This window comes from Macaca mulatta, chromosome 20, assembly GCF_049350105.2.
Source record: "Macaca mulatta isolate MMU2019108-1 chromosome 20, T2T-MMU8v2.0, whole genome shotgun sequence".
Classification (NCBI taxonomy): Eukaryota; Metazoa; Chordata; class Mammalia; order Primates; family Cercopithecidae; genus Macaca; species Macaca mulatta.
In genome coordinates this window covers 77257624-77284832 of record NC_133425.1, presented here as the reverse complement: position 1 = coordinate 77284832, position 27209 = coordinate 77257624, and the positions used below count along the sequence as shown (strand labels likewise).

Here is a 27209-nt window from a genome sequence, read left to right as displayed (position 1 = left end):
GGCTTTTGCTGTGATTGTTGTTGTTGTCGCTGATGCTCGGGGTGGGGTGGGGGGATTCATGGGGGGACACTGCAGGTGAGCCCACACCTGAAATTCCCCTTTGTCTCTCCGCACCTGTCCTTGCCAAGCCCCTCTGGAGGGCGTGTGCCTCCCACCCTTGCACCCACCTGAAGGTGATGGCGTAGGAGTCGCTTCCCTCTCGCTTCCGGATCAGGAAGGCTCCGTCCCGGGGGATCCTCATCAGCATGTCCTCTGCCTCTCCGCGGCTCAGGCTCTCATAGTACCACCTGCAGCACAGGGCCAGGGAAAACAACCAGGTGAGTGGCCTCCAGGCCGTCAGTGGGCCACCCGCAGAGGGCAAGATAACGGTGCCAGTGACACCTGGAACCTGGCCCTGGAAATGACCATGGAAATCACACAGTGGGCTTCCCCAGCCAAAAACACCTCAGAAAATAGCAATTTGTAAAAAGAACAGTGGGAGACCCTGTGGATCTGTTTCAAGCCCAAAATAATACACTGGGCCAGGCACAGTGGTTCACACCTGAAATCCCAGCACTTTGGGAGGCTGAGGTGGGAGAATCACTTGGGGTCAGGAGTTTGAGACCAGCCTGGCCAATACAATGAGACCCCATCTCTATAAAAAAATAAAACAGACTGGGCACAGTGGCTTATGCCTGTAATCCCAGCACTTTGGGAGGCCAAGGCAGGCGGATCGCTTGAAGCCAGGAGTTTGAGACCAGCCTGACCAACATGGTGAAACCCCATCTCTACTAAAAATACAAAAATTGGGCCAGGCACAGTGGCTCACGCCTGTAATCCCAGCACTTTGGGAGGCCGAGGCAGGTGGATCATGAGGTCAGGAGACTGAGATCATCCTGGTTAACAAGGTGAAACCCCGTCTCAACTAAAAATACAAAAAAGTAGCCAGGCATGGTGGCGTGCACCTGTAGTCCCAGCTACTCAGGAGGCTGACGCAGGAGAATCACTTGAACCCAGGAGGCGGAGGTTGCAGTGAGCCGAGATCATGCCACTGCACTCCAGCCTGGGTGGCAGAACGAGACTGTCTCAAAAAAAAAAAAATATTAGCCAGGCACAGTGGCATGAGCCTATTGTCCCATCTACTCAGTAGGCTGAGGCACAAGAATCTCTTGAACCTGGGAGGCAGAGGTTGCAGTGAGCTGAGATCGTGCCGTTGCACTCCAGCCTGGGAGACAGAGCAAGACCCGGTCTCAACATAAATTAATTAATTAGTTGGGCACAGTGGCACACACCTGTAGTCCCAGATAGAAGGCTGAGGTGGGAAGATCACTTGAGCCCAGGAGCTCGAGGCTGCTGTGAGCCCTGATTGTTCCGCTGCACTCCAGCCTGGGCAACAGAGCAACACCCAGTCTCAAAAAACTGATTTCTCTTCATCCACCCAAGCAGCCCAAAGCTGAAAATCCAGGTGTCTAAGGAAGCACAGTTATTACCATGTGTCTCCGAAAACTGAAGATAGCACAGCAGGAGTTTCACAGGATTTTGGGTAGTTTTCGGGTTATTTCTTAAGATAAGAAATAGCAAGTTTTAAGAGGCAATCCATAGGAAAATTTGACAGAAAAAGTGGGGGTGAAAAAAAAAGTTGCTATAAGTAATACGGCCTCCTCGGAAATGTACATGTTAGCAGCTTTCTGCCTAAAAATGTTTTCTTTATTCCCAGGATTTGTTGACCCTTCGCAAGGCCTACCTTGATACTCATTTCACTAGAAAAAAAATCAAAGGGAGACTTTTACCATCATTGTTTTCTTGTTCATTTTCAGAACAAACAGTAAGGAGCTCTGAAAGGTAGGAGGATATCCTGAGCCAGAATGACCCTCTGAAAATCAAAGCCCAAATCGTCGGGGCTATGAAGACAAAGTAGAAGAAAGGGAAAGGAGAAAAGAGAGGGGAGGAAACAAAGAAAAGAGAAAAGGACACAGCTCATGGTGCCAGGAATTTGGAAACCCGCCACCTCGGCAATTTTGAGACCCCGATGGGCCCGGGCGAGGGTGTCCTGGGGTCTGGCCTGGCTGAACCACTAGGCCAGCTTCTCTGCCTGGAGAAGCTAACCCGACCACCGCCTGCCTCCTGCTCCACTCTCAGACACGTACGGCTTGGACTCGTGGGGGTTGGGGTTGGGCACAGGGTCCGTGAGCCGCAGCTCGAACTCGGCGCAGCGCAGGTGCGTCTCGCGGTAGTGCTGGATGAGGGCGTAGATGCTGCTGAAGGTGAGGTTGTCAGTCAGGTAGTACTTTAGGGTTCCACCTTCCATGGTGGAACGGATCCGGCAGTGCTGCACCCGGCCTGACCGCCTGTGGGGAGAGGACACCATCAGGGCTGGGAGAACACAGGCCAGGCCACTGCGGCAGCCAGGGCCTCCAAGGCGGGGACATCACATATGGCCACACAACCTTCCCTCTGCTCCTAGAACAGACACAGGAGGCTGGGTGCAGTGGCTCACACTTGTAATCACAACACTTTGGGAGGCCGAGGCGCATGGATCGCCTGAGGTCAGGAGTTCGAGACCAGCCTGGCCAACACATTGAAATCTCTACTCTACTAAAAATACAAAAATTAGCTCGGCATGGTGGTGCATGCCTGTGATCCCAAGTACTTGGGAGGCTGAGGCAGGAGAATCACTTGTACCCAGGAGGTGGAGGTTGCAGTGAGCCGAGATTGCGCCACTGCACCCCAGCCTGGGTGACGGAGCGAGATTCCATCTCAAAAAAAAAACAAAAAAAAAAAAACGGATGCAGGGCCTTAGCATAGGCTAGACCCTCAGCCTGGATTCTAGAACAGTCTACCTACTTTCCACACCCCACCCCACCCCTATCCCCCTCTTATCTATATAACTGCTTCTCTAGAGCCAGGATGCCTGGATTCAAATCCCAGCCCTGCCACATATGAGCTAAGTGTCCTGGAGTAGGTCACCCGTCCTGAACCATGGTGTATTACTACCCTAGCGGTCTGACAGGGATGATAACAGTGTCCACCTCCAAGAGGCATCCTGAAGAGCAAACGAGACCACACACACAAGGTGTCTGGAATACTGCCCGGCACATGGTAAGCATCATTTAGGGGTCCAGTATTGTTTGCGTGTTATTAGTATTCTAATTTTCAGCCAGGTGCAATGGCTTACAGCTGTAATCCTGGTGCTTTAGGAGGCCGAGGCCAGAGGATTGCTTAAGCTGAGTTCAAAACCAGCCTGGGCAACGTAGTGAGACTCCAGCTCTACAAAAAAGTTTAAAAATTACCCAGGTGTCGTGGCATGTGCCCGTAGTCCCAGCTACTTAAATGGCTGAGATAGGATTGCTTGAGCCAGGAGTTCGAGGCTGCAGTGAACCGAGATCGAACCATTGTACTACAGCCTAGGCGACAGAGCAAGACCCTATCACAATTTTTTTTAAGTGACAGATTTATAATTTCCCTCTTTCAGGTCTCATGTTCTTTCAGGAAGGTTTTCCAGACCATTCCCCACATCGTGGCATCAGCGCCTTCTCTCACAGACTTTCATAAATCCCAACTCACATTAAACCCCCCCCAATAAAGGGAGCGATGTCCCTTTATCTTGCCTTGTTTCACTGCGCTCATCACAACTATACTTGCATATCATCTGAGTGACTACTTTTTCATTGCCCATCTCCTTCGAAAGACGCTAATGTCCAGGAGGACAAAGACATTGTCTGGCGTAAGTACCGTGCCTAGCACAGAGCATGCCCTCAAGAAGTATCTTTTAATGCACTGAGACATGGATGAGTGGATGAAAGAATGCACAAGCTCATCACAGCCTATGACGGCTTCAAAAGGACAGCTATAGCGTCCCCCTTTTACGGCGGAGACGGAGATGCTAGAAGGCTGTCTGAATCATCCAGAGCTGCAGGACCCACTCCAGGGCCAGGACCGGGGGAAGTGAGTGAGGCCACATCATCTAAGTGTAGGGTCAGATCTTGTCTTTGTCTAAAATGTTCGTATTTTGTTCATCACAGACTTTTTTGCATTACTTTTGATTTTTTAAAAGACTGCCCTGAAATTTCATTAATCTGGATTAGTGTGCCCAGGTGAGTCACACCCACCTCACTCTTGTCCCAGCCTAGAAGAGCGTGACAAATGAAACCTGGGATTCAGGTCCCAGCCTGCCCAATTCCTGCCTGAGCTAGAACCACTTGCCACCCTGCCTCATCCGGCCGGCGTGGAGGAGAAGGCTGGTGCTCCCTGGGTTGGGGGCATTACCAGAAGGACAGGGTGTAGTCATTGGGGAAGGTCTCGCTCTCCCGAACCAGGAAGGTGCCGTCCTTGCCCCCCGTCTCCATGCAGTATTCCTGCAGCAACTTCTCGGCACTCGTCCTCTTCTCCACCTTCTTGTGGAACCATTTCTCCCCAAAATGTAGCTCTGTAGGGGGTATATCCTGGGCCGCAAAGAGAGGAGGGGTTTCTGAAAGCCTTGGACCAAACCCCAGCATCGCTAGACAGGTCCTTCTGCCTCACCCTGACCCAGGGCACCAGATAGCATAGAGAGGCCAGTCTCAGCTGCTCCCCACCCGAAGGGGTCTGGCAAAACAGTACCCACTACCCTCCTCCGCCTGCCTCCCACTCCTGAGAGCCCTCATTTATGGTGGCCTCCTGGCATCCTGAGACATGGAGTGAGGGGTTCCTAGCATAGCCCTCCATTCTGTTCTATGGGAAGTCTGAGAGCCATGATGCCCTAGGCGCTGCAGAAGTAAACAGCGGGAAAGATGACCACAGCTGGAGGAGAGGGCAACAGGAAAGCCTGGGACCAAGCCAGGGCACCGGCCTCCATCTAAGGCCAATCAGGCCCTTTAGAGAGCAGGAAAGCATCTTGAACCTCACTGGTTAAAGCACCTGCAGCAGCCAGCCAATGAGAGACAAGCCAACCAGGCCATGGTACCCAGAGTAGCAGCAGCTTCTTCAGCTGAGCATCCTCTTGCCAGCTGAAGCCAGAGAAGCCACATGGGAAGGAGGTCCCGAGGGCTGGCTGGTCCTTGGGGGCCCCTGGGGACCTCCTCCCTATGTGGCTAGGGTGCCCCCTACCTGGGGCACTTCCTCCTCCGTAGTCTGTTCAATGTCATCACTGAAGGACAGCTTGGCGTCAGCAATGGCGCAGTAGTGCCGAGTCCATTTCTAGAAAGTGAAACAGGTATTAGTGCCCCCCAAGGCCTCTACCTCATCGACTCTGGAGCCCAGGAGCCCTGCAGGGCGTCACCCCAGCATCTACTGTGGATTTGCTTTTCCCAGTTTCATAGACATTTATGGTGACTTCTCTGAATTCAATTCTCTTCAAGGCATTTCTTTTTTAAAACAATGATGTGTTTTGAGCTTCTTTTAGTATTTGAGCTTCTTTTTGGACTTTTTAAATCCATGTGTCTAAGGTAGGTACAACTCCTCATCATTTTCTTTTCTATTTCATCTACCTTTTGAGACTATCAGGATTTTCTGTCCAGTTTGTCTAGAGATCTTACCTTCAATATTCACTTGTCGCTTAATGACTTTTTTTTTTTTAAACTGGTGAAATTTAGTCTCTGGTTTCACTGTAAAGTACCAGTGTTAAGTTCTTAGTTTTGGTCACTGTTTTATTGTCATGCATGATGTTAATGTGAGAGGAGGCTGGGTGCAGGGTATGCAGAAACTTTCTTTTTTTTAAATAACGTTTTTATTTTTATTTTTTTATTATACTTTAAGTTCTAGGATACATGTGCACAATGTGCAGGTTTGTTACACACATATACATGTGCCACGTAGGTGTGCTGCCCCCCTTTTTTTTTTTTTTTTTTGAGACAGAGTCTCCGTCTGTCACCCAGGCTGGAGTGCAGTGGCTCAATCTCAGCTCACTGAAACCTCCACCTCCCAGGTTCAAGTAATTCTCCTGCCTCAGCCTCCCGAGTAGCTGGGACTATAGGCATGTGCCACCATGCCCAGCTTATTTTTGTATTTTTAGTAGAGACGGGGTTTCACCATGTTGGCCAGCATAGTCTCGATCTCCTGACCTCGTGATCTGCCCGCCTCAGCCTCCCAAGGTGCTAGGATTATAGGCATGAGCCACCGTGCCTGGCCCAACTTAATTCTTTACTTAAATATTGCCATTTTTGGCTGGTCACAGTGGCCCACGCCGGTAATCCTAGCACTTCAGGAAGCCGAGGTGGGCAGATCACTTGAGATCAGGAGTTCAAGACCAGCCTGGCCAACATAGTGAAACACCATCTCTACTAAGACTACAAAAATTAGCAGGGCATGGTGGTGCGCGCCTGTCGTCCCAGCTACTCAGGAAGCTAAGGCACGAGAATCACTTCAACCGGGAGGTGGAGTCTGTGGTGAGCTGAGATGGTACCACTGCACTCCAGCCTGGGCAATGGAGCAAGACTATCTAAAATAAATAAATAATAAATATTGCCGTTGTTATGTTTATATCTAGGATATAAGAAGACATGTAAAAACATACTCAAAAATGGATATACACATTAGGTAAAGGGATAGAAGCAGCATTAGAGCCTGAAAAATAAGGCTTCTGGTGGAACAACTCTGGATTGGAGGACACGAGGGAGTCAGGGCAACCTAAGTGCACGCGGCAACAGGTACTGGATCTCGAAACAGGAAAACAGCCTGAATGGACACAGTGGTAACACTGAAATACAGTCTATAAACTAATTATTAGTATTGTACCAATGTTAATTTCCTGATTGCACTAATTATACTGTGGTTATGTAGGATGTTATTAATAACATTTGGAGAAGCTTGGTAAAGGTAGATGGGAATATCCCATACCATTTGTATGTGTATGTAAATATATTATATTGAATCTAAAATTATTTCAAAGTAAAACATTAAAAATGCAAAAGGAAAATAAAGTTGGCCAGGCTTAGCGGCTCATGCCTATAATCTCAGCACTTTGAGAGGCCAAGATGGGAGGATTGCTTGAGCCCAGGGGTTTGAAATCAGCCACGGCAACGTGACTAAACCCTGTCTCTGCAAAAATACAAAAAATTAGCCAGGCATGGTGCTGCGCACATGCAGTCCCAGAGACTCAGGGAGGTCGAGGTGGAAGGATCACTGGAGCCTGGGAGGTCAAGGCTGCAGTGAGCCGCGATCACACCACTGCACTCCAGCCTGGGTGACAGAGTGAGACCCTGTCTCACAAAATAGATAGTTTAAGTAGGAAGGTAAATTCGCATGGCAAAAACTCACTTGACTAAAAATGGAAAAGACAGGCATATTCTCAGAGCTCCCTGCAAGGCTCCAAGAAGCAGCTGCGAGGGGGGTGGCCATAGTGGCTATGGGAAGGGACCAAGGCCCACCTGGTCGATGGAATCCCACATGTACAGCTCTCCCTGTTGCTTGTGCTCATCCTTCTTGTCCTCCACGTTGACATCCACGTCGCCTCGGGGACCCAGCTTCTTATGCTGAGGGGAAAACATACACATAGACTGTCTCCATGGAGACCCAAGTTTAGGTCTTCGAGCCAGCAGCCTTCATCTGCCTCTTCCCACCCAGGGCCTTTGCACTGCCTGTTCTTGCTGCCTGGCTTCCCTCTTAGTCTGTTCAGCTCTCCAAGTTACCCTGAACGAGGAGGAGGAACTTTCCTTATAGCTTCATCTAAATATAGCCTATACTGGCCGGGCACAGTGACTCACGCCTATAAGCCCAACACTTTGGGAGACTGAAGCAGACAGATCACTTGAGCTCAGGAGTTCTAGATCAGCCTGGCCAACATGGCGAAAACCTGTATCTACAAAAATATAAAAATTAGCCAGACGTGGTGGCACGCACCTGTAATCCCAGCTACTCGGGAGGCTGAGACAGTAAGATTGCTTGAACCTGGGAGGTGGAGGTTGCAGTGAGCTGGGACTGCACCACTGCACTCCAGTCTGGGCAACAGAGTGAGACTCTGTCCCAAAAATAAATAAATAAATAAAAATAGCCCACAGTCCCCTTCCCATCCTGCCACTCTCTAGCCCCAGGCCTGCTTTATTTGTCTCACATTTCTAGCCCTACACACACCATGTGATTGTCTTCTGTCTTCACGGCTAGAACATAAGCCCAATAAGGGCAGGGATGTTGTTTTGCTTCCTGTTGAGTCTCTTGTGCTAGAAGAGCACTTAGCAGACAGTAAGTGCTCTGTTGATACTCGGTGAATACGCAACACCCCCTGTGCCCAGCCTTCTCCAGCACACAGAGGGAAAGGCAGGCTGCAGTCCAGAGGGAACAGGCTGGGCAGGATGGCAGGAGACCCGCTGGGGATTAGACTAAGGCGACCTGGGTGAAAACAGCACTAAAGCTATTCGACCAGCTGTGTGACCCCGGGCAAGTGCCTACACTTCTCTGAGCCTCAGACTTCTCATCTACAAGATTAAGACAGTGATGACACCTGGCCTCCCACTCAGGCAAGCGTCTGTAAGTTGAGGGTCATGTAACCTGGTGAAGGAGCTCAGGATGGGGAGTCAGATCCAGATTTGAATTCAGGGCCTATTACCTTACTGGCCATGTGACCTTGACTGAGTCATCATCAGAGTCTCAGTAATCTGTCTCGTAAAATGGGGATGTGGCAGCCCCTGTGGGATCCCGTAAGTCAAAGAACGTGAAAGTTAAGTGCCAACAGTGAAGCAGGACCTCAGTGTCCCGTTGTGAATGGCAGCATGATACATGATACAGGCATGGGAAAGCAGGCTTTGAGGGCAGACCACCTTGACCTTGAATAATTTCTTCAGCAAATACTAAATGTGTGCCCCTGGCTGAGCTATTTAACCTCTGAATCTCAATGTCCACATCTGTAAAGTGGGCAAGGGCTGAGGTTATTCGTCCTGCAGTGTCGTGACGAGACTGAGGAAGAAGATACGTATGACCATGCCTAGCCCAGTGCATGGTACAAGGTGACTGGCCAATGCCATTTCCACCTCATTTCTTGAAATAGAAAGAAGTGAGCCACAGCATATCAGGTGTGGGGCAGAGGGTGCTCTTAAAGGGACCTTCAGTACTTTGCATCCTAGAACAAGAGCTGAAAAATCCCTGGGAACACGCAGCAAGCCATCCTAATGGAAACAGAAGGAATGAGCTGGGAGCAGGGAAGAGCAAATGCAACCAGGCTGCCCTGAAGAGTCACCAACCAGGTGCCTGAGAAGCCATGGACCCTCCATGGCCAAGCTCCCTCCACCCCTTATCCTGCCAGGAAGCACCCCTTGGCATCTCCGAAACAACTGCCTGGGCGCAAACAGTGCGGTAGCTATTTTGTTAACTTGTGACCCTGGGCAGGTGGCGCACTTCTCCAGGCCTCACACTTCTCATCTGCAAGGCTAAGACAATGACAGCTGATCTCCTGCTTAAGTAAACATCTGTACCTTGAGGGTCACAGTCTTGGCCAAACACTCCCTGTGCACTGACGCTCTTACCCATGGGGGCACCAACATCCCCTCCTCTGGTTCGGCTTAGCCAAAGCTCCTTGCACTGCCTGGTGTTTCTCTGTTGATGGGTTTGTCTCCCTACCAAACCATGACTTCTTGGAACATAAGGATTGTGCCCAATGTATCTTGGTGACCCAGTGACAACTGAGGGTATATGCCACATGTTGACACCATCCACACCCTTGTGTGTGCTATTCCCCCAACCTGGTAGGACATCCCCCTTCTCTGCTTACTGCTATGGTCTGAATGTCTGTGTCCTCCCAAAATGTGTATGTTGAAACCTAATCCCCAGTGTAATGGTATTTGGAGACGGTGGTTTTGGAAGATGGTGGCTGTGTCCCCACCCAAATCTCATCTTGAATTGTAGCTCCCATAATTCCTACATGTCATGGGAGGAACCCAGTGGGAGATAACTGAATCATGGGGGTGTGTCTTTCAGGTGGTATTCTTGTGATAGTGAACACATCTCATGAGATCTGGTTTTATAAATGGGAGTTTCCCTGCACAAGCTCTCTTGCCTGCCACAATGTAAGATGTGACTTAGCTCCTCCTTCATCTTCTGATATGATTGTGAGGCCTCCCCAGCCATGTGGAACCATGAGTCCATTAAACGTCTTTCCTTTATAAATTACCCAGCCTTGGGTATGCCTTGGGTATGTCTTTATGAGCAATGTGAGAATGGGTTAACACAGAAGGTGATTAGGTCATGAGGGTAGAGTCCTCATGAATGGGAATGAGAGTAGAGCTCTTATGAATGGGAATGAGGGTAGAGCTCTCATGAATGGGAATGAGGGTAGAGCTCTCATGAATTGGAACGGTGCCCTTATAAAAGAGGCCAAAGATATCTCCATGTCCCAGATGGTTATTTATTAATAAATAAATATTTAAAAATAAAAGAGGCCCCAGAGAGCTGCCTCACCCCTTTCACCATGTGAGGACACAACTAGAAGTTGACAGCCTACAACTTGGAAGAGGACTCTCATACCAGCACCCTGACCTTGAACTTCCAGCCTCCAGAACCGTGATAAATCAGTTCCTGTTGTTTATAAGCCACCCAGTTTATGGTATTTTGTGACAGCTGCATGAACACACTGAAATACCTAGGAAACAGCGTTTGTCCTTCCCCATGAGCTTGTGGGAATGTCAACAAAATTCACATTCGCTCCTTCCATGAAAGGCTGCCCGCTAGGGACTTCAGATTCCACCGCCCTTGCAGGTAACACGACTGAGTTCTCATGCACAGAACACAAAAGGACAGGACAGCTGACTTGCTTACCAGAAACCATTTGCCCTGGACACCCTTGGACTTCCCGTGCTCTGAGCTGGAACTCGGATGTGCCTGAGACCCAGCGTCTACCACACAAACAAGGACAAAGCAAAGTCCCTTCACCATTTTTGTGTAATGAGCTCCTTCAAAATCTGGAGAAGGCTACAGATCCCTTTCTCAGAATAATAATGCATAAAATTACAAAGGAAACTCGATTATATCGAAACATGATTAAGACATTAAATAGGCCGGGCGCGGTGGCTCACGCCTGTAATCCCAGCACTTTGGGAGGCTGAGACGGGCAGATCACGAAGTCAGGAGATCGAGACCATCCTGGCCAACATGGTGAAACCCCGTCTCTACTAAAAATACAAAAAACAATTAGCCAGGCGTAGTGGCAGTGCCTGTTGTCCTAGCTACTCTGGGAGGCTGAGGCAGGAGAATGGCATGAACCCGGGAGGCAGCGCTTGCAGTGAGCCGAGATCGCACCACTGCACTCCAGCCTGGGGGACAGAGTGAGACTCCATCTCCAAAAAAAAAAAGGATATTAAATAAATATTTGCAATACACTAATAGATGTGTTTCTTTATTATCATCTTAAATAAGATCTAGAGGCAGATCTAATAACCTCCGTAATTCCAAAGTGATGACGAGCACATTATTTTGAAATATTTGCAGTAACTGTAAATGTGATATGAAAATACTCATGACTTCCACTGCTGACAGAGCCCCCAAGTGGCTTGCTGCCAACGTTCATAATGGAAGGAAGTATTAAGTTTTATGTACAGCTTAAACAAATAAAGATGTAATTTTTTTTCTGTTGAAGTTCACATGCCTCTCTGATTCTAACCGTGGATTCTTTGGGGGTCTGTAAAACCCCAGTTGAAAACTGCTGCCCTGAGAGATGGTAGAGCAGAATGAGGGTTCCCAGGTCCCTGAGTCACCTTGTGGGTTAGAGCTCAAAACTCACAGAACATTCTTCCTCGCGTGGGGAAGAAATAAACTCTTCTGTGCTTTAAGCCACTGCATATCTAGTCTCTTTATCCTAATAATTCAAAAATCCAAATGTTACCGTGGCATCCCTAGGCACATATAATCACTCATCTCCCCTGTAGCACTAGGAATAACAGCTCTATTGCTGCACTTAGCGTTTTCTAGCCACTGCCCGCCTCCCACACAACCGGAAGCTCCAATCACAGGAACAGCACCCAGGTCGCTGGACACCTCCAGCACCTCAAATAAGGCTGACTCCGAGAGAGGGTGGGGAAGGTTCACCAATGAACGAAGAAACCATAACAAGTTAGCCTTTAATGTAGCACCAACTACAGGACAGGCGCAGTTCCACGCACTGTGCACGCCTTCCCTTATATGATACTCCCAGCAAGTTGGCCAGGTGGGTTCTAATATCATCTCCCCCTGAGAATGGTGAGAACAGAGGCTCCCAAAGGTCAACGGCTTTGCCTGGAGTCACAGTGTTAGTAAGGAGAGCAGGTTTGGGCCTGTAGAGTAGGACCTGGAGCAGGCCCAGTAGGACACAGAACTTGGTGAATGGGACCCCGAGCCAGGGAACCGAGCCACTGGGCTCCCTGGACAGCTGACAGCAGCACCCGGGGTGCCTACCTTGATGATGATCTTCTCCCGCAGCTGGCTGGGCGAGGGCAGTTGGTCAGCGCTGGCCTCCGTGGGCTTCATCAGCAGCAGGTCACCAAACACTTCCTTGAAGGTCTTGGCCATGTGACGCTGCTGCTCCACGCTGCAGTGCTCCTCGATGGACAGGATCACTGGGAAGCTGCAGGCGGAAGAGGGTGGGCAGCTCGGCAGGGGGAGCAGGCACCTCTGCATCTGCCCCACAGAGGGGCCAGGGCAGCTTGGCCCTGGGGCAACAGAAACCGGGTGCTGCTTGGGGCACAGCCCCCACATCTGCCCTCTCAGAAGGAGAGGGGACCTTATCCTGGGTGTGAGGGCACAAGCCTTGGGACTCAGAACAGCTGCAGTCTGATCCAGGAGCTTCCCCATACCCCAGAATGCACCTTTTCTCTATTCTTTTTTTCCATCCATTCAAGTCTTTAAACTTACAGAAAAAAAGTCTCTAATTTTTTTTAAATTTCAAACTTACAGAAAAGATCAAAGACAGTGCAATAAGCACCCATGTAAGCTTCACCTAGGGTCACCAACGTTGACATTGTCCCACGTGCGCATCTACCTACTTTAGTATATTTATTTTCCTTTATTTATAAGGTGTATTGGTTTCATATATTCTCATTCATATACACACACAGGTAATTTACATATGTATGCATGCATACATTTATTATTTGTATGTGTATATATGTATATTTATATAAGGTGTCTGCATTTATAGATCATTTGTGTGTACTAGAGTTGATTTTTCTCATCTATTGAGGTTATGGTCCATAAAGTCACCACCAACACTGATTGGCAAATACCTGAGCCACTGCTCCTAAGGGGAAATACAGGGTCAGGGCCTTTTGAGCCTGTGGTCACAACATTTACCTCAATGGATCAAAATCTGACCTTGTTTTATGTGTGTTTCTGTTTAAAGACATCTGATTTGGTATATATTGTTGACTGACATAGGGCTCACAGCCAGCATCACTGCAATTTGTGCCTGAATGAAGCATATCTGACACAGGTATTTTCTCCACTGGGCACATCACAGCCTTCGTCATGCTCAGGAACACCAGGCAGCCCTCAGCACTGTGCTTCGGACCATCTGAACAGCAAAATTACCAAGAAAAAGCTCAAAAACAGGAAAAATGTGGCACTCAACAGACGGTGAGAAGGACACTTGCTGAAGCTTTCATGCTGTAGACCAGGAAGGTGAGCGCTGCTTTGCTTAACCTCAGCTGAACACGTGTGCGTCACATGAGTCTCATTTCCCACACTTTGTGCGTGTCTTAAAATGACCTCAGAGTGCTTTGAGATTTGATTTGGGGTTACAAGTCAATTTTAGCAAGTAGGTCAATTCAGTTACAGAATTCACCAATAAGGATCACCTATCTCCGTCTATATACATTCACATACTAGTACATGCATATACATACATAGATATATACGCATATATATATTTATGTGTGTGTGTGTACATATACAACACACGCACACTCCTCCTGAGGGAGCAGAAAACTCATTTAGTTATTTATTTTTACATTTTTGGAGATGGAGTTTCACTCATTGCCCAGGCTGAAGTGCAATGGCACGACTTCAGCTCATTGCAACCTCTGCCTCCCAAGTTCAAGCAATTCTCCTGCCTCAGCCTCCTGACGAGCTGAGATTACAGGTGCCTGCCAGCATGCCCAGCTAATTTTTTGTATTTTTAGTAGAGACAGGGTTTCACCATGTTGGCCAGGCTGGTCTCAAACTCCTGACTTCAGCTGATCTACCCACCTCGACCTCCGAAAGTGCTGGGATTATAGGTGTGAGCCACTGTGCCCAGCCTATATTTACATTTCATTTATACATGTATTTACGTTTCCTCCTGAAGCATCTGAAATGAGACGCGGACATCCTCCACAGGTATCTCTTAAGAACAAGAACATACCCTGACCTCACCACACCATGTCACCCCAGGAAATTATCTTTAAACAATGATTAGACATATTCATCATTAGACATACTCAAATTTCCCCAGTTATCCAAGAAACATAGGGTATAGATGGGGTTTTTCCCACCGAGAATCCATTTGAGGCTTGTGCATGGCATTTACTATGAAACAAAATTATTATTATTATTATTTTTTTTTTGGAGACAGAGTCTTGCTCTGTCGCCCAGGCTGGAGTACAGTGGCACGATCTCAGCTCACTGCAAGCTCCGCCTCCTGGGTTCACGCCATTCTCCTGTCTCAGCCTCCCGAGTAGCTGGGAGTACAGGCACCCGCCACCATGCCCGACTAATTTTTTGTATTTTTAGTAGAGACACGGTTTCACCGTGTTAGCCAGGATGGTCTCGATCTCCTGACCTTGTGATCCACCCACCTCGGCCTCCCAAACTGCTGGGATTACAGGCGTGAGCCACCACGCCCGGCCGAAAACAAAATTATTCTAAAGGCAGCTATGTCACTTCCATAAACAGGAAACCACATCACTCGATAGAAATGAAGGTAAAAGTGAAAATAAACTGACGATGATAAAAATAAAATCCTTAACCATGTTCCAGCTCAAGTAAATCATAGCCTCATCACTCCTGGAAAGCGTGGACCCAGCTCATTCCCCGATCCTGATCCACACACCCTTACTAGAACACAACAGCTAAAAAGCTTTTAGAACAAAGGCTAGTGAGTTGGTATCAAAACTTAACTGGCAGCAAAATGTGAACCATTCGAATGAATGCTGCTTGCAATCATTTTTTTAAATCCCTCTTAATACCAATAAGGATGCCTTTTGCTGCAAAAACATTAATGCATTCATGTGTAATTACAGAGTTCTAGCCCTATAGGTGTTAGATGATTCCAGGCCTATTTTAACCAGAAAAAACTTCCTCTAGCCACGAATGAGATAATGTTCAATGAGTGACTATCAACTCACAACCATAAGTACCTATGTCCTGGAAAGGAAAGCAAACTCTCCAAGCAGTGTAAGCAGCCCCTCCACAGTGTCTGTTAACACAGGCTCCTTCCATCTGCCTGGCGGAGGTTGGCACTAAGAAGGGCCAGGGCCCTATGGGGGAGAACACTGCGATGGAGACATCATATGCTTTCATTGAGAGGTTTTCGCCAAGTGGGAAAAGACGTCCATAATTTCATTGTCTCAGAGCAACACCTCCACCCAGCTCGAGGGACATCTGCGGTAAATGCAATAAAAATAACCACTCGGGCTGGGTGCAGTGGCTCATGCCCATAATCCCAGCTCTTCGGAAGGCTGAGGCGGGAGGATCACCTGAGGTCATGAGTTCAAGACCAGCCTGGGCAACATAGTGAAACTCTGTCTCTACAAAAATACAAAAATTAGTCAGGCATGACGACAGGTGCCTGTAATCCCAGCTACTCGGGAGGCTGAGACAGGGGAATTACTTGAACTCGGGAGGTGGCGGTTGCAGTGAGCCAAGATACTGCCATTGTACTCTAGCCTGGGTGACAGAGTGAGACTACATCTCAGAAAAGAAAAAAGAAAAGAGAAGAGAAGATAAGAAAAAAGGAAGGAAGGAAGGAATGGAAAGGGAAGGAAGGAAGGAAGGGAAAGGAAAGGAAGGAAAGAAAGAAGGAAAGAAGAAGGAAAGAAAGAAGGAAAGAAAGAAAATCGATCTTATTGACTGAACACTAAACTCTATGCCTGCATTTAGCACTTGCTGTAATGGCATCTCATTTAATCCTCACAACTGCCCTGTGAGTTGCACACAATTTTCACCTCTGTTTTTTAATGTGGGAATTGAAGCATAGAATGGTAAGTGCTTTGCCCAAGCTAGTACTTCACAGCTGGATTCAAACTTGGCAAAAAGGATTCAGAACCCATACTCGTAAGTGCTATTCTACCCCAGAAGGGATAAAAAAACAACTACCATTCCACTGAGCCTACAGACGGCCTCTTGCCAGCTCTCAGAAAGAATAAGGAACCCAGACCAGGAGTCAGTATATGACGGCCTCCACCCCAAATCTGGCCTGCCATCTATTTCTGTAATTTGTAATTCAAGTTTCAACCGGAACACAGCCAAGCCCATCTGTTTACCTCTTGTCCACGGCTGTTTTGCACTTCAGCAACAGGGCTGAATAGTTGCAACAGAGACTACAGGACCCACAAAGCCTGAAATTTTTTTTTTTTTTTTTTTTTAAGATGGAGTCTTGCTCTGCCACCCAGGCTGGAGTGCAGTGGCGTGATCTCAGCTCACTGCAAGTTCTGCCTCCCAGGTTCACGCCATTCTCCTGCCTCAGCCTCCCGAGTAGCAGGGACTACAGGTGCCCGCCACCATGCCGGGCTAGTTTTTTTTTTGTATTTTTCAGTAGAGACGGGGTTTCACCGTGTTAGCCAGGATGGTCTCGATCTCCTGACCTCGTGATCCACCCGTCCTGGCCTCCCAAAGTGCTGGGATTACAGGCGTGAGCCACCGTGCCCGGCTAGCCTGAAATATTTCCATCTGGCCCTTTACAGAACAATTCTGTTGACCTCCAGCCCAAATCAAGATCTTCTAGTGGGACAGAAAAGGATTAGACCTGAGGTTAGAAACCCTTGAAACAAACCTAAATGTTCTCATCCACTTAACCTCTCCTTGCCTGAATTTATACTCATCTGTTAAACGGGGATGACCATACCAACTTTGCGGCAAAGAATCAAGATGATCACATGTACAAAGGACCTAGCACAGAGCCTGGCCCCAGGCGGCTATTCAAGAAATACACTACCACCACTACTGGCTGCTTGGATTCTGCCTGTAGAAACAGGTTTGGTGGGGGTGACAACTAGGCAGAAAAGAGGGAATTAGGACAGAAGGGGAATTTTAACTTTCCTTGCCTCTTTTTTTTTTTTCTTTGAGACAGGGTCTCGCTCCGTTGCCTAGGCTGGAGTGCAGTGGCGCAATCTCAGCTCACTGTAACCTCTGCCTCCCAGGTTCAAGCAATCCTCCCATCTCAGCTTCCCTAGTAGCTGGGACCACAGGTGCATGCCACTGCACCCAGCTGATTTTTTTTTTTTTTTTTTTTGTATATTTGATAGAGACGGGGTTTCACCATGTTGCCCAGGCTCTTCTCCAACTCCTGACCTCAGGTGATCACACCTCAGACTCCCAAAGTGCCAGGATTACAGGCGTGAGCCACTGCGCCCAGCATTTCCTTCTCTTTCAAGGGTTCTGAAAGTGGGGGCCAGACAGAATGAGGAGGCGGGGTGGGCACGAAGCAGCCATAGGGTTTCCCAGCCAGAGCCTCCTCAGGGCTCTAGATTCCGGGAGTAACCTGCACTCTCGGCCTGCAGGGGGTGCTAACACTCGGGTGAGAACTTGATGGCACTGGCTTTGGCCAAGATGGGGCCCAGACCTTCCTACATTTGGAGGGAGGCGTCTATGTATGTTTGCCTGTCTGTGCATCTGCCCATCCAATCCTAGCTGCCTTCCTCTTTAAGTCACACCACCCAAAAATCAGCCAACTGACCTTGAGGTAACAAAGGCGTGCTCTTTGATGGCCTGTACGACGTCGTCAAACTTGATCTTGGTGGTCCGCGTCCAGCCGTGGTAGATGATCGGCTTCCCATCGGGCCCGTCCCAGCAGTCCACTACAGGGAGAAACGTGGCAGGCTCAACAACACGTGTGTTCACCAACAGCCCCAAGGTCAGCCCCCAGCCCACACACCAGTTCAGTTACTAGACAAGGACGCCCACACTCCCTCCATTCGGCTGCCAACAGGAGGACACGGGTTTCCCTGTGTAAGCAGGGTTCCCTGTGCGCTTACATAATGCAAGTGCAGCTGTCCAAGACAAGCTAGTTTCGATGCTGTTTTTTTATTTTTATTTTTTGGAAGATGAAGTCTCACTCTGTTGCCCAGGCTGGAGTGCAGTGGCACGATCTCAGCTTACTGCAACCTCTGCTTCCCAGGCTCAAGCGATTCTTGTGCCTCGGCCTCCCAAGTAGCTGGGATGACAGATGTGCACCATCACACCTGGCAATTTTCGTATTTTTAGTAGACACAGCGTTTCGCCATGTTGGCCAGACTGGTCTCAAACTGATCTCAAGTGATCTCCTGATCTCAAGTGACCCGCCCACCTCGATCTCTCACAGTGCTGGGATTACAGGCATGAGACACCATGCCCAGCTGGCTGTTGCCTTTTCTCAGCCAAATGCACCCATGAGCCTTTGGTGAGAGAGAGGCTGGAAGGAAAAGAGCCAGAGAGGCTATGAGAAGGAAGGAGGGAAGTAAGGCCTCTGCCATCTGCCCAGCCACAGATGCCAGCTGACCCTTCTCTTCTTTTCTGTTTAGACACAGAGTCTCACTCTGTTGCCCAGGCTAGAGTGCAGTGGCACAATCACAGCTCACCACTGCCTCAACCTCCTGGGCTCAAGTGATCCTCCCACCTCAGCCTCTCAAGTTGTTGGGACCACAGGTGCATGGCACCACACACAGCTAATTTTTTTACTTTTTGTAATGACGGAATCTCACCATGTCGCCCAGGCTGGTCTCAAACTCTCGGCCTCATGCAGTCCCCTCCCACTTCAGCCTCCCAAAGTGCTGGGATTACAGGCAGGAGCCACCATATCCGGCCCTGATCGTTCTTTTCACATTTGCTCACAGAACTCCCAATCCAGGTGATATGGGGTACCTGTGCACACCTAGGACCCAGCTGCCAAAACACTGTGGGTGTCTGTCTGCCTTTTTCTAATACCAGCCCAGGGGGAAACTGAGGAGATACAGATGACAGGGACTCTGTCTCAAAAAAAAAAAAAAGAAAGAAAGAAAAATCACACTCTAACCCCATAAATATGCACAGTTATTATGTGTCCATTAAAACTTTTTTAAAATTTGAAAGAAAACATAGAGCAACCACATGGTTATCCTCAATGTGCTGTGAGCGTGACCTCGGCCAAGAAGGAGCTACTCACGTTCAATGCAGCGACAGCCCATGCGCAGGCAGCGGATGTAAGCTTCTGGGGATGACTCGCTCCGCAGCTGGTCACCTGTGAGGTACCTGCAGGAGAGAAGGCAGGTGGCCGTGAGGGGGTGGCAGTCACAGGGGTTGGGGGGCAAGCCTGCACCTCAGGGTGTTGCGGGGGAACTTCTCAGCCTGAGTTCCCAAAGCTCTGAATTCTTCCATCTGGAAAGACTCAAAGCTAAGGGCTAGGACAGAAATACACAATTCCACGGTCACACTGGGCATGAGCTTTGAACTCAGGTCACAACCACAGGAGGTGACTGCTGACCACCTGGGCAATGCAAGCATGGAGAGGACGTGTTCTTTTGAGGAGAAGTTGGTCAAAGCGCATCAGAAGCAAAAAAAGCTGCAGAAGATGAATTAACAAAGCCCCGTGGCCACCCTCTGGGTCCTCGGTCTAAACAGAGATGGGCACTTCTTTTGATATCAGGGCCCAAGGCCAGGGACAGAACAGGCATTCAACAACTGTTGGTGGAATCGACTATGCTAGGAGCGACACCCACCAAAACTGCCATAAGAATGACTCCTTAACGCACTTTCTTCCTCACCATGATTCACCTCAACTTTTTTTTTTTTTTTTTTTTTTTGAGACGGAGTCTCGCTCTGTCATCCAGGCTGGAGTGCAGTGGCCGGATCTCAGCTCACTGCAAGCTCCGCCTCCCGGGTTTGCGCCATTCTCCTGCCTCAGCCTCCCGACTAGCTGGGACTACAGGTGCCCGCCACCATGCCCGGCTAGTTTTTTGTATTTTTTAGTAGAGACGGGGTTTCACCGTGTTAGCCAGGGTGGTCTCGATTTCCTGACCTCGTGATCCACCCATCTCAGCCTCCCAAAGTGCTGGGATTACAGGCTTGAGCCACAGCGCCCGGCCCACCTCAACTTTTTTTAAAGTTTGTGTTCCGAGGCCAGGCACGGAGGCTCACACCTGTAGTCCCAGCAGTTTGGGAGGCTGAGGCGGGCAGATCATGAGGTCAGGTGTTCGAGACCAACCTGGCCAACATAGTGAAATTCTGTCTCTACTAAAAATACAAAAAAAAAAAAAAATAGCTGGGCATGGTGGCATGTGCCTGTAGTCCCAGCTACTCGGGAGGCTAAGGCAGGAGAATCTCTTGAACCAGAGAGGCAGAGGTTGTGACGAGCCGAGATTGCACCACTGCACTCCAGCCTGGGCAACAGAGCAAGACCCCGTCTGAAAAAAAAAAAAAAAAAAGTTTATTCCTCACACTGGGGCCTGTCAGAGGGTGGTAGGAGGAAGAGGATCAGGAAAAATAACTAATGGGTAGTAGGCTTAATGCCTGGGTGACAAAATAATCTGCACAGTAAACCCCCATGACACAGGTTGACCTGTGTAACAAACCTGCACACGTACCTCTGAACTGAAAATAAAAGGTTTTTTTTAAGTTTGTATTTCTTAACTGTCTTCTAGGTTTTCTAGAATTCACCGTGCGGAAACACAAACTCTTAAAATGATGGGCATGGTGGGGAACAGAGAACTGTGACATCAGTTTTCCCCTGAAAGAGATTTTACCTTCCCAAATGCCTGGAGCATAACACCATTAAAAGCCTTTTCCCAGATGACTCCCTGGAATGTCACTTAGGAAAGTCCCCACCCATAGCTCCGGGAGCCATGACCCAAGGACTTCACCCCTCACTCAATAAGACACACTAAATACTGGAACATCAGTGCAACATCCGTTATCCTCCTTCTGTTGCAATCAGAGTAACCATCCCAAGAGGCCCCTGTGAGCATCTTGTTTTCTGGTTAAAAGTCGTCAGGGTCTTCCCGACAGCTCTCATGGTGACCTACAAGATCCCACTCCAGCAGGACCTGCCTTCCTCCCCTCCTGACACCGCTCTCCTGGATTCTGCACTCCAGCCTTAGCAGACTCTTTTCAGTTGCTCCTGCCCCAGGGCCTTGGCACATGCTGTTCCTCTGTCTGAAACACTTCTCCTCGCCTTACCACCCGCTCCCCACAGCAGCAAGTCCTCTTCTAGGGTTAACTTTCAGTGGAGGCCTTCCTCCCAGCACATGAGGACGTGGCTGCCACCTGTTCACAGCCACATCCCCAGCTCCCAGCAGGCAGGGGCACACAGTCCCTATGAATCAATTCAATGAGTCACCGAGTTGCTTTGGTGTGGCTACTCAGAGATGCCCAAATCACGAAAAACTAAGTTTACTACATTACTTTAGTTACTAAGTTACTTTAAGTTACTTTTGTTTTTACTAGCTTTTTAGGGCCACAGAAAACAGATTATTATTACAATGCCAACTGAGAAAGGGAGGCGTGTTCCCTGCCCCTTCCAGAAGCTTCTCTGTATTCTAGTCCAAGGAATGCGACGCTACACCCTCCACCTGCTTCTCAACACGGCTCACCAGAGCAGCATATTGGACCCCTGCCTCTACCCTCACATGCTCTGTGCTGCCCAACCCATCACAGGTTCATCTGAAACTCACGTGTTATGGGACGAGGAGATCCAGTAATGAGACAGGGGGTTGTTCATGTCCTGCATGTCCACCGCGTCATACTTCTCATCCCAGATGCTGTTTTCTCGTGAAAACAGGTACGTGAGGAACTAAAAGAGTCAAACACGAAGACTGAATCATCACGTTGATGGGAGGGATGGTGTCTGCTTGTTTCTGTTCTGTGTCTACCCAGGGGAAGAACAGCTCTGATGCGTGAAACCAACAGACGGTCTCCAGACCTCAGTTATCCACATTTTCAATACTGAAGGTTCAGACTGCAATGGGCTGCAGTGACATATTTGTTCCACAGACCTAGACAACATTTTCCTTTGTAATGCTTATCCTAAAATATTTCCTACTGCAAGGGTTTATGCTTACCATATATACATTGTTGTTGCCTTTTGTTTGTTTTTTCAGACAGAGTCTTGCTCTGCTGCCAAGGCTGCAGTGCAGTGGCACAATCTCAGCTCACTGCAACCTCCACTTCCTGGGTTCAAGCGATTCTCCTGCCTCAGCCTCCCAAGTAGCTGGGATAACAGGCATGCACCACCACACCAGGCTAATTTTTGTATTTTTAGTAGAGACAGAATTTTACCATGTTGGCCAGGCTGGTCTCAAACTCCTAACCTCAAGCGATCCACCCGCCTCAGCCTCCCAAAGTGCTGGAATTACAGGTGTGAGTCACTGCACTCGGCCTCATATGTACGTTTTAAAGCATAACAGTAGCATGAAAAGTTGTGAACCCACTACCCAACTGAAGAAACAAGAGTGTTATCCATATCAGAATGTTGAAAGGGCAGCAAATTTCAAGTTACAATTCCTGGCCCCTTTTTAAAAAAAAAAAAAAAAAAATGCTTTAGCGACCTTGGCCTACTTTCTGCTGCCTGAGAACGACCTCATATGGGGCAGGCGCTCCCCAGTTCCAACTCCCCTCCTTCCCTATGCAAGGTCAAAGGCAACCATTCTGACCTGCAAGCACCCAGACACCTTCGCATTTTGTTTCTGTGCTTGCAATGGTTCAACTCTCCCTGGTGGCAGATGCCCTCTAGTGGCAAAATCAGTAATCCCACCCAGGCAACACGGTCAATAGAGAAGAGTAAGAAAAGGCTATGAAACTGCTTTAGCAAAAATCAGAACAACGAGAAAATTATGACAACGAAACAGACCTGATCTAACCAACCTCTATCTTGCCTTTAACCTCCAAACTGCCCTTAACTATTCCCGGGCTTGGGCCAAAGTAATTTTGGAAAACATTTCGTTTATAGTTTAAGTAACAGCCCTTCCCCAAAACTAAACTGCCTTTGTAAAGCTAAACAAAGACCAGGTTAGGAGGATGAGAGGGGCCTGAATTCCGCTAAGGTGGAGACTAATTGGTTACCAGCCATTTTTCTGGAGGTTATAAGATTCGCAACTTCCCCAGGTACTCCTTAGATAACATCACTCTTGTTCAACCTAAGATTGGCCTTTTGAGATGTCTTTTTGGGCGTTTGCATGGCTCTACCTGGACCGCCCACTGGTCCTGTGGCCCCACCCAGAAGCACTCTATTTTCCACACCCATAGGATTGCATCTCCAACCAATCAGCAGCACCCCTTCCCTGGCCCTCCAAACGATCTTTAAAAAACCCTAGCCTCGGCCAGGTGTGGTGGCTCACATCTATAAGCCCAGCACTTTCGGAGGCCGAGGTAGGCTGATCACAAGGTCAGGAGTTGGAAACCAGCCTGGCCAACATAATGAAACCCTATCTCTACTAAAAATACAAAAAAATTAGCCAGGCATGGTGGAGGGCGCCTGGAATCCCAGCTACTAGGGAGGCTGAGGCACAAGAATCACTTGAACCTGGGAGGCGGAGGTTGCAGTGAGCTGAGATCGCACCACTGCACTCCAGGCTGGGTGGCAGACTGAGACACCATCTTAGAAACAAAAACACAAGCAAACAAACAAAGATATAAAAAACAAAACTCGAGCCTCTGAAAGGGAGGATGATTTGAGTAATAATAAAACTCGAGTCTCCCATTCATCCGGTTCTACGTGAGTTCAACTCTTTCCCTGTTTCAATTCCCCTGCCTTGATCAATTGGCTGTGTCTAGGCAGCAGGCAAAATGAACCCACTAGACAGTTAACAGTTAAAGTAATCTGGAACCTGGGAGGAAAAAAAAAAAGAAAAACACTCACAAATAACCAGTCAGTCGAGGGGACATCAAACAGCAAAGCTCTCCAAGGAAAGAGAACAGAAAATAAACCTCAGAAAGCACAGACGTCAATCAAAAAGTCACCCCCACGCGACAACAAGCCCAGCTACTCACCTCATCCACAAACAAGAAAGGCTCAGCAGTTTCGCGCATGGTGTCATCGATGAACTTTGTCATCCGCTCACGGACTTTGCTCAGATCCTGAGCCCAATGCTCCTTAAAATGAGAAACAGAACAAGAGATCACCAGAATGAGTACTGATAAAATTCTTCGTTTCCCAGGATCCAGACAGTCGCGATCAAAGACTGGCACATCAACCAATTCCGAAATCACATGTTGCAATCGAGCACCACATGTTGAGGCCTCATTCTGCACATGGCCCTCTGCCAGGGGTCAGCAAAGACTCTCTGCAAAGACCCAGAGAGTAAATATTTTGGGCTCTGTGAGCCATATGGTGTCTGTCGCAACCTCTCAACTCCGCTGCTGTGGTGCAAAAGCAGCCACAGATAATCCGCGGGCAAATGGGCATGGCTGTATTCCAACAAAATTTTGTTTATAAAAACAACGTCAGCTGTATTTGGCCCATAGGTTATGGTTTGCCAGCTCCTGCCCTATGACAGCTCTTTACGTTAGTATGAAGCAGCCTGGGGGCATGGCAGTTACATCAGCCTTCCAGGTCACTTACCTGGGTTGGCCTCTCACTCTACCTAGGTGACCTTGGGCAAGTTACATACCGTCTCTGTGCCTCCGCATCCACGAAGCAGGAGTAAGAGTATCTACCACACAGTTTGTGTAAAGCACTGTATGAAATGGATACTGTATGAAGCATTGTATGAAATCTTATTAGGTTATGTGCCTAACGCAGCACCTGGTGCATAGAAAGTGCTCAGACCCACTTTGGGAGGCCGAGGCGGGTGGATTGCCTGAGCTCAGGAGTTCAAGACCAGCCTGGCCAACATAGTGAAACCCCATCTCTACTGAAATACAAAAAAAATTTTTTTTTTAATCAGCTGGGCGTGGTGGCGGGCGCTGTAATCCCAGCTACTCAGGAGGCTGAGGCAGGAGAATTGCTTGAACCGGAGAGGCAGAGGCTGCAGTGAGCCAAGGTTGTACCACTGCACTCCAGCCTGGGCAACAGAGTGAAACTCTGTCTCAAAAAAAAGAAAGTGCTCTGACCATGGCAGCTTGTGCAGACAAGCATCTATCTTTCTCCTATGGTCATCCCACTTAGTCCACATAACTCCGCAAAGTCATTTACTGCCATTGTCATTTTAGAGACAAGGAAAGAGGCCCAGGAACAATACCTCATGATCCTAAGCCCACACAGCTTGTAAATTGCAGAGTCTCAGCTCCAAATAGCTAAACTGACATGGAATGTAATCATATGCCCTCTTTCCAAGAGAATAGGCAAACAGGGCTGCTAAAACACTGATAACATCTGAAATATACATGACCAGTTCCAAAGCAGCTGCTGCACAGTCCTAGACATTCTAGAAATCCTTTTTTAAAAGAATGTATAATATGAAGTAATATTGCTTTCCTCTCCATGCCCTGAAATGCCAAATATTCATAGGAAAAGAGCATGAAATATGTCATGTAAATTCAACATTGATCAATGCTTTCTTCACTTCAAATATTCTAAAACCTTTATCTTTATGACTAACAGGAGCAAATATGCTACCAGATGTGTGTGTGGTTCGATGGGAAGGGCTGGATGAGGATGTCTGAAAGAATGAAAAATAGAAGAACAGACGCAAATGAGGTGGTGACCAGGAGGCTTGTGACATGCATGGGTGTAAGACAAAAATGAACAGCTGTTGACTTTTGCAAATTTACCTGGATCAGGAGCCCAAAACAGCCAGGAAGCTGGGAAACTGCAAGCTCTTTTGAATACAGGAGTGTCAGAATCTTTGAATACTACAACATGAAACCCAAATTGTGGGATATTTTATTAAAATACTTTGCCTGACCAAGATGTCCCAAAGAGGCTGGAGGTATCCTCCTCCCTGCCCCCTACAAAGTTTTTACATTTATCAAAATGCATGGGTACTTAGCTAATACAACCTGGCACTGGACTGACTGCAAAGAAAGAAATCTTCTGCCTAAAGGAGATTGAAATATCAATATTCTAGGGGTTGTAAAATGCATCTACTTGGTGTGGGGTATTGCACTAGACACCTATAATAGTGAAAATGGCAAAGAATAATGATGAAAATAAAAATAAATGATGATGGCCGTCAACACTGGGCACTAACTCTACACCAGGCCCCACATAGTGGCTCATCGTGAACTTACCACCACCCCAGGAGGCACAGGTTATTCTCCATGTCATATAAATGGGGAAACAGAGGCCTGCTTCACATGGGCCAAAATGTATACAACCTATACAACTAGGCTTCTAGTCGTTAACTTAGTGTTCCCAGACATGAGCCTCAGACTAAACCCAGAAACACTGATTCTGGAAACATACATTTAACTCCCTTGCTATCCCATCACCCGTCCATCCCAGAGCTGCACTATGGCGTGCTGAGCCAATCTTCTAAAGACATTTCAAGTTTTCATTTCTATTAAAAATGCTGCCATTATTTCCTTAGGATAAGTGTGCGGGAGGGCAACAATTTACTCAAGATATAGAATCTAGTTTTAAAGCTTTCTTTTCATTGCATACAGCCAAAGTGTTTTCTAGAAAAGTCATACTAATGTGCACACAAAGTGCTGCAGTGATTATTCCATACAAGCATCTGTGTGACCAACAATCACCACATGGATGCTCATGGCTGGTCGGGTCCTAACTCCGCAGATGCAGAGAGAGCGAGCTCCTACTTTCTCCTGGCCGCAAATCCCTGATCTCTAAGGGCAGCCCAGTAAAGGGCCCCATTTGGGGAAAGCATGTAATAAAGTCAACCACCACGAGGTGGGGCTAAATCTATATGCCCAAGTCTCCCCCCAAGTTGGTAAATTCTAGGAGGTGAGGCTACTTGTCCCCAAGAATTTAACCAATTTAACTTTAATCGTTTCCTACTAAACTGAATAATTTAGTGGAAGGAAAATCATGACAGGAAAAAAGTGCTTGAATTTCTCTGCTTCACTCTAGCACCAGCACACACCTAACATGTGACTGTGCCCAATAAAATTAATGTATTACCTTCATTTTACCTCCTCCCTCAGACTTAGTCTCAGGTTGGGCAAATAAGCCTTCTTTTGATCACTGTCATTCAACCCCGGCACTGGGAAGGCATGATGCCTACAACATGCATCAACATTCTCATTCACCATTTATC

At 48.1% G+C, this 27209-nt stretch overlaps 1 protein-coding gene across 7 annotated transcripts in view; it reads right to left on the bottom strand.

The window, feature by feature from the left end:
- Positions 1-27209, bottom strand: part of PLCG2 (phospholipase C gamma 2) — a 230942-nt gene that overhangs the window by 49368 nt on the left and 154365 nt on the right. For all 7 annotated transcript variants that reach the window (XM_077986963.1, XM_077986964.1, XM_077986965.1 and 4 more), the window contains 10 exons: positions 24043-24144; positions 21729-21847; positions 19226-19311; positions 17783-17903; positions 12310-12478; positions 7323-7427; positions 5065-5154; positions 4246-4421; positions 2127-2327; positions 168-287 (listed from right to left, as the gene is read on the bottom strand). In XM_077986963.1, the coding sequence (XP_077843089.1) occupies positions 168-287; positions 2127-2327; positions 4246-4421; positions 5065-5154; positions 7323-7427; positions 12310-12478; positions 17783-17903; positions 19226-19311; positions 21729-21847; positions 24043-24144 (1289 nt within the window). The remainder of the gene's footprint in view (positions 1-167; positions 288-2126; positions 2328-4245; positions 4422-5064; positions 5155-7322; positions 7428-12309; positions 12479-17782; positions 17904-19225; positions 19312-21728; positions 21848-24042; positions 24145-27209) is intronic.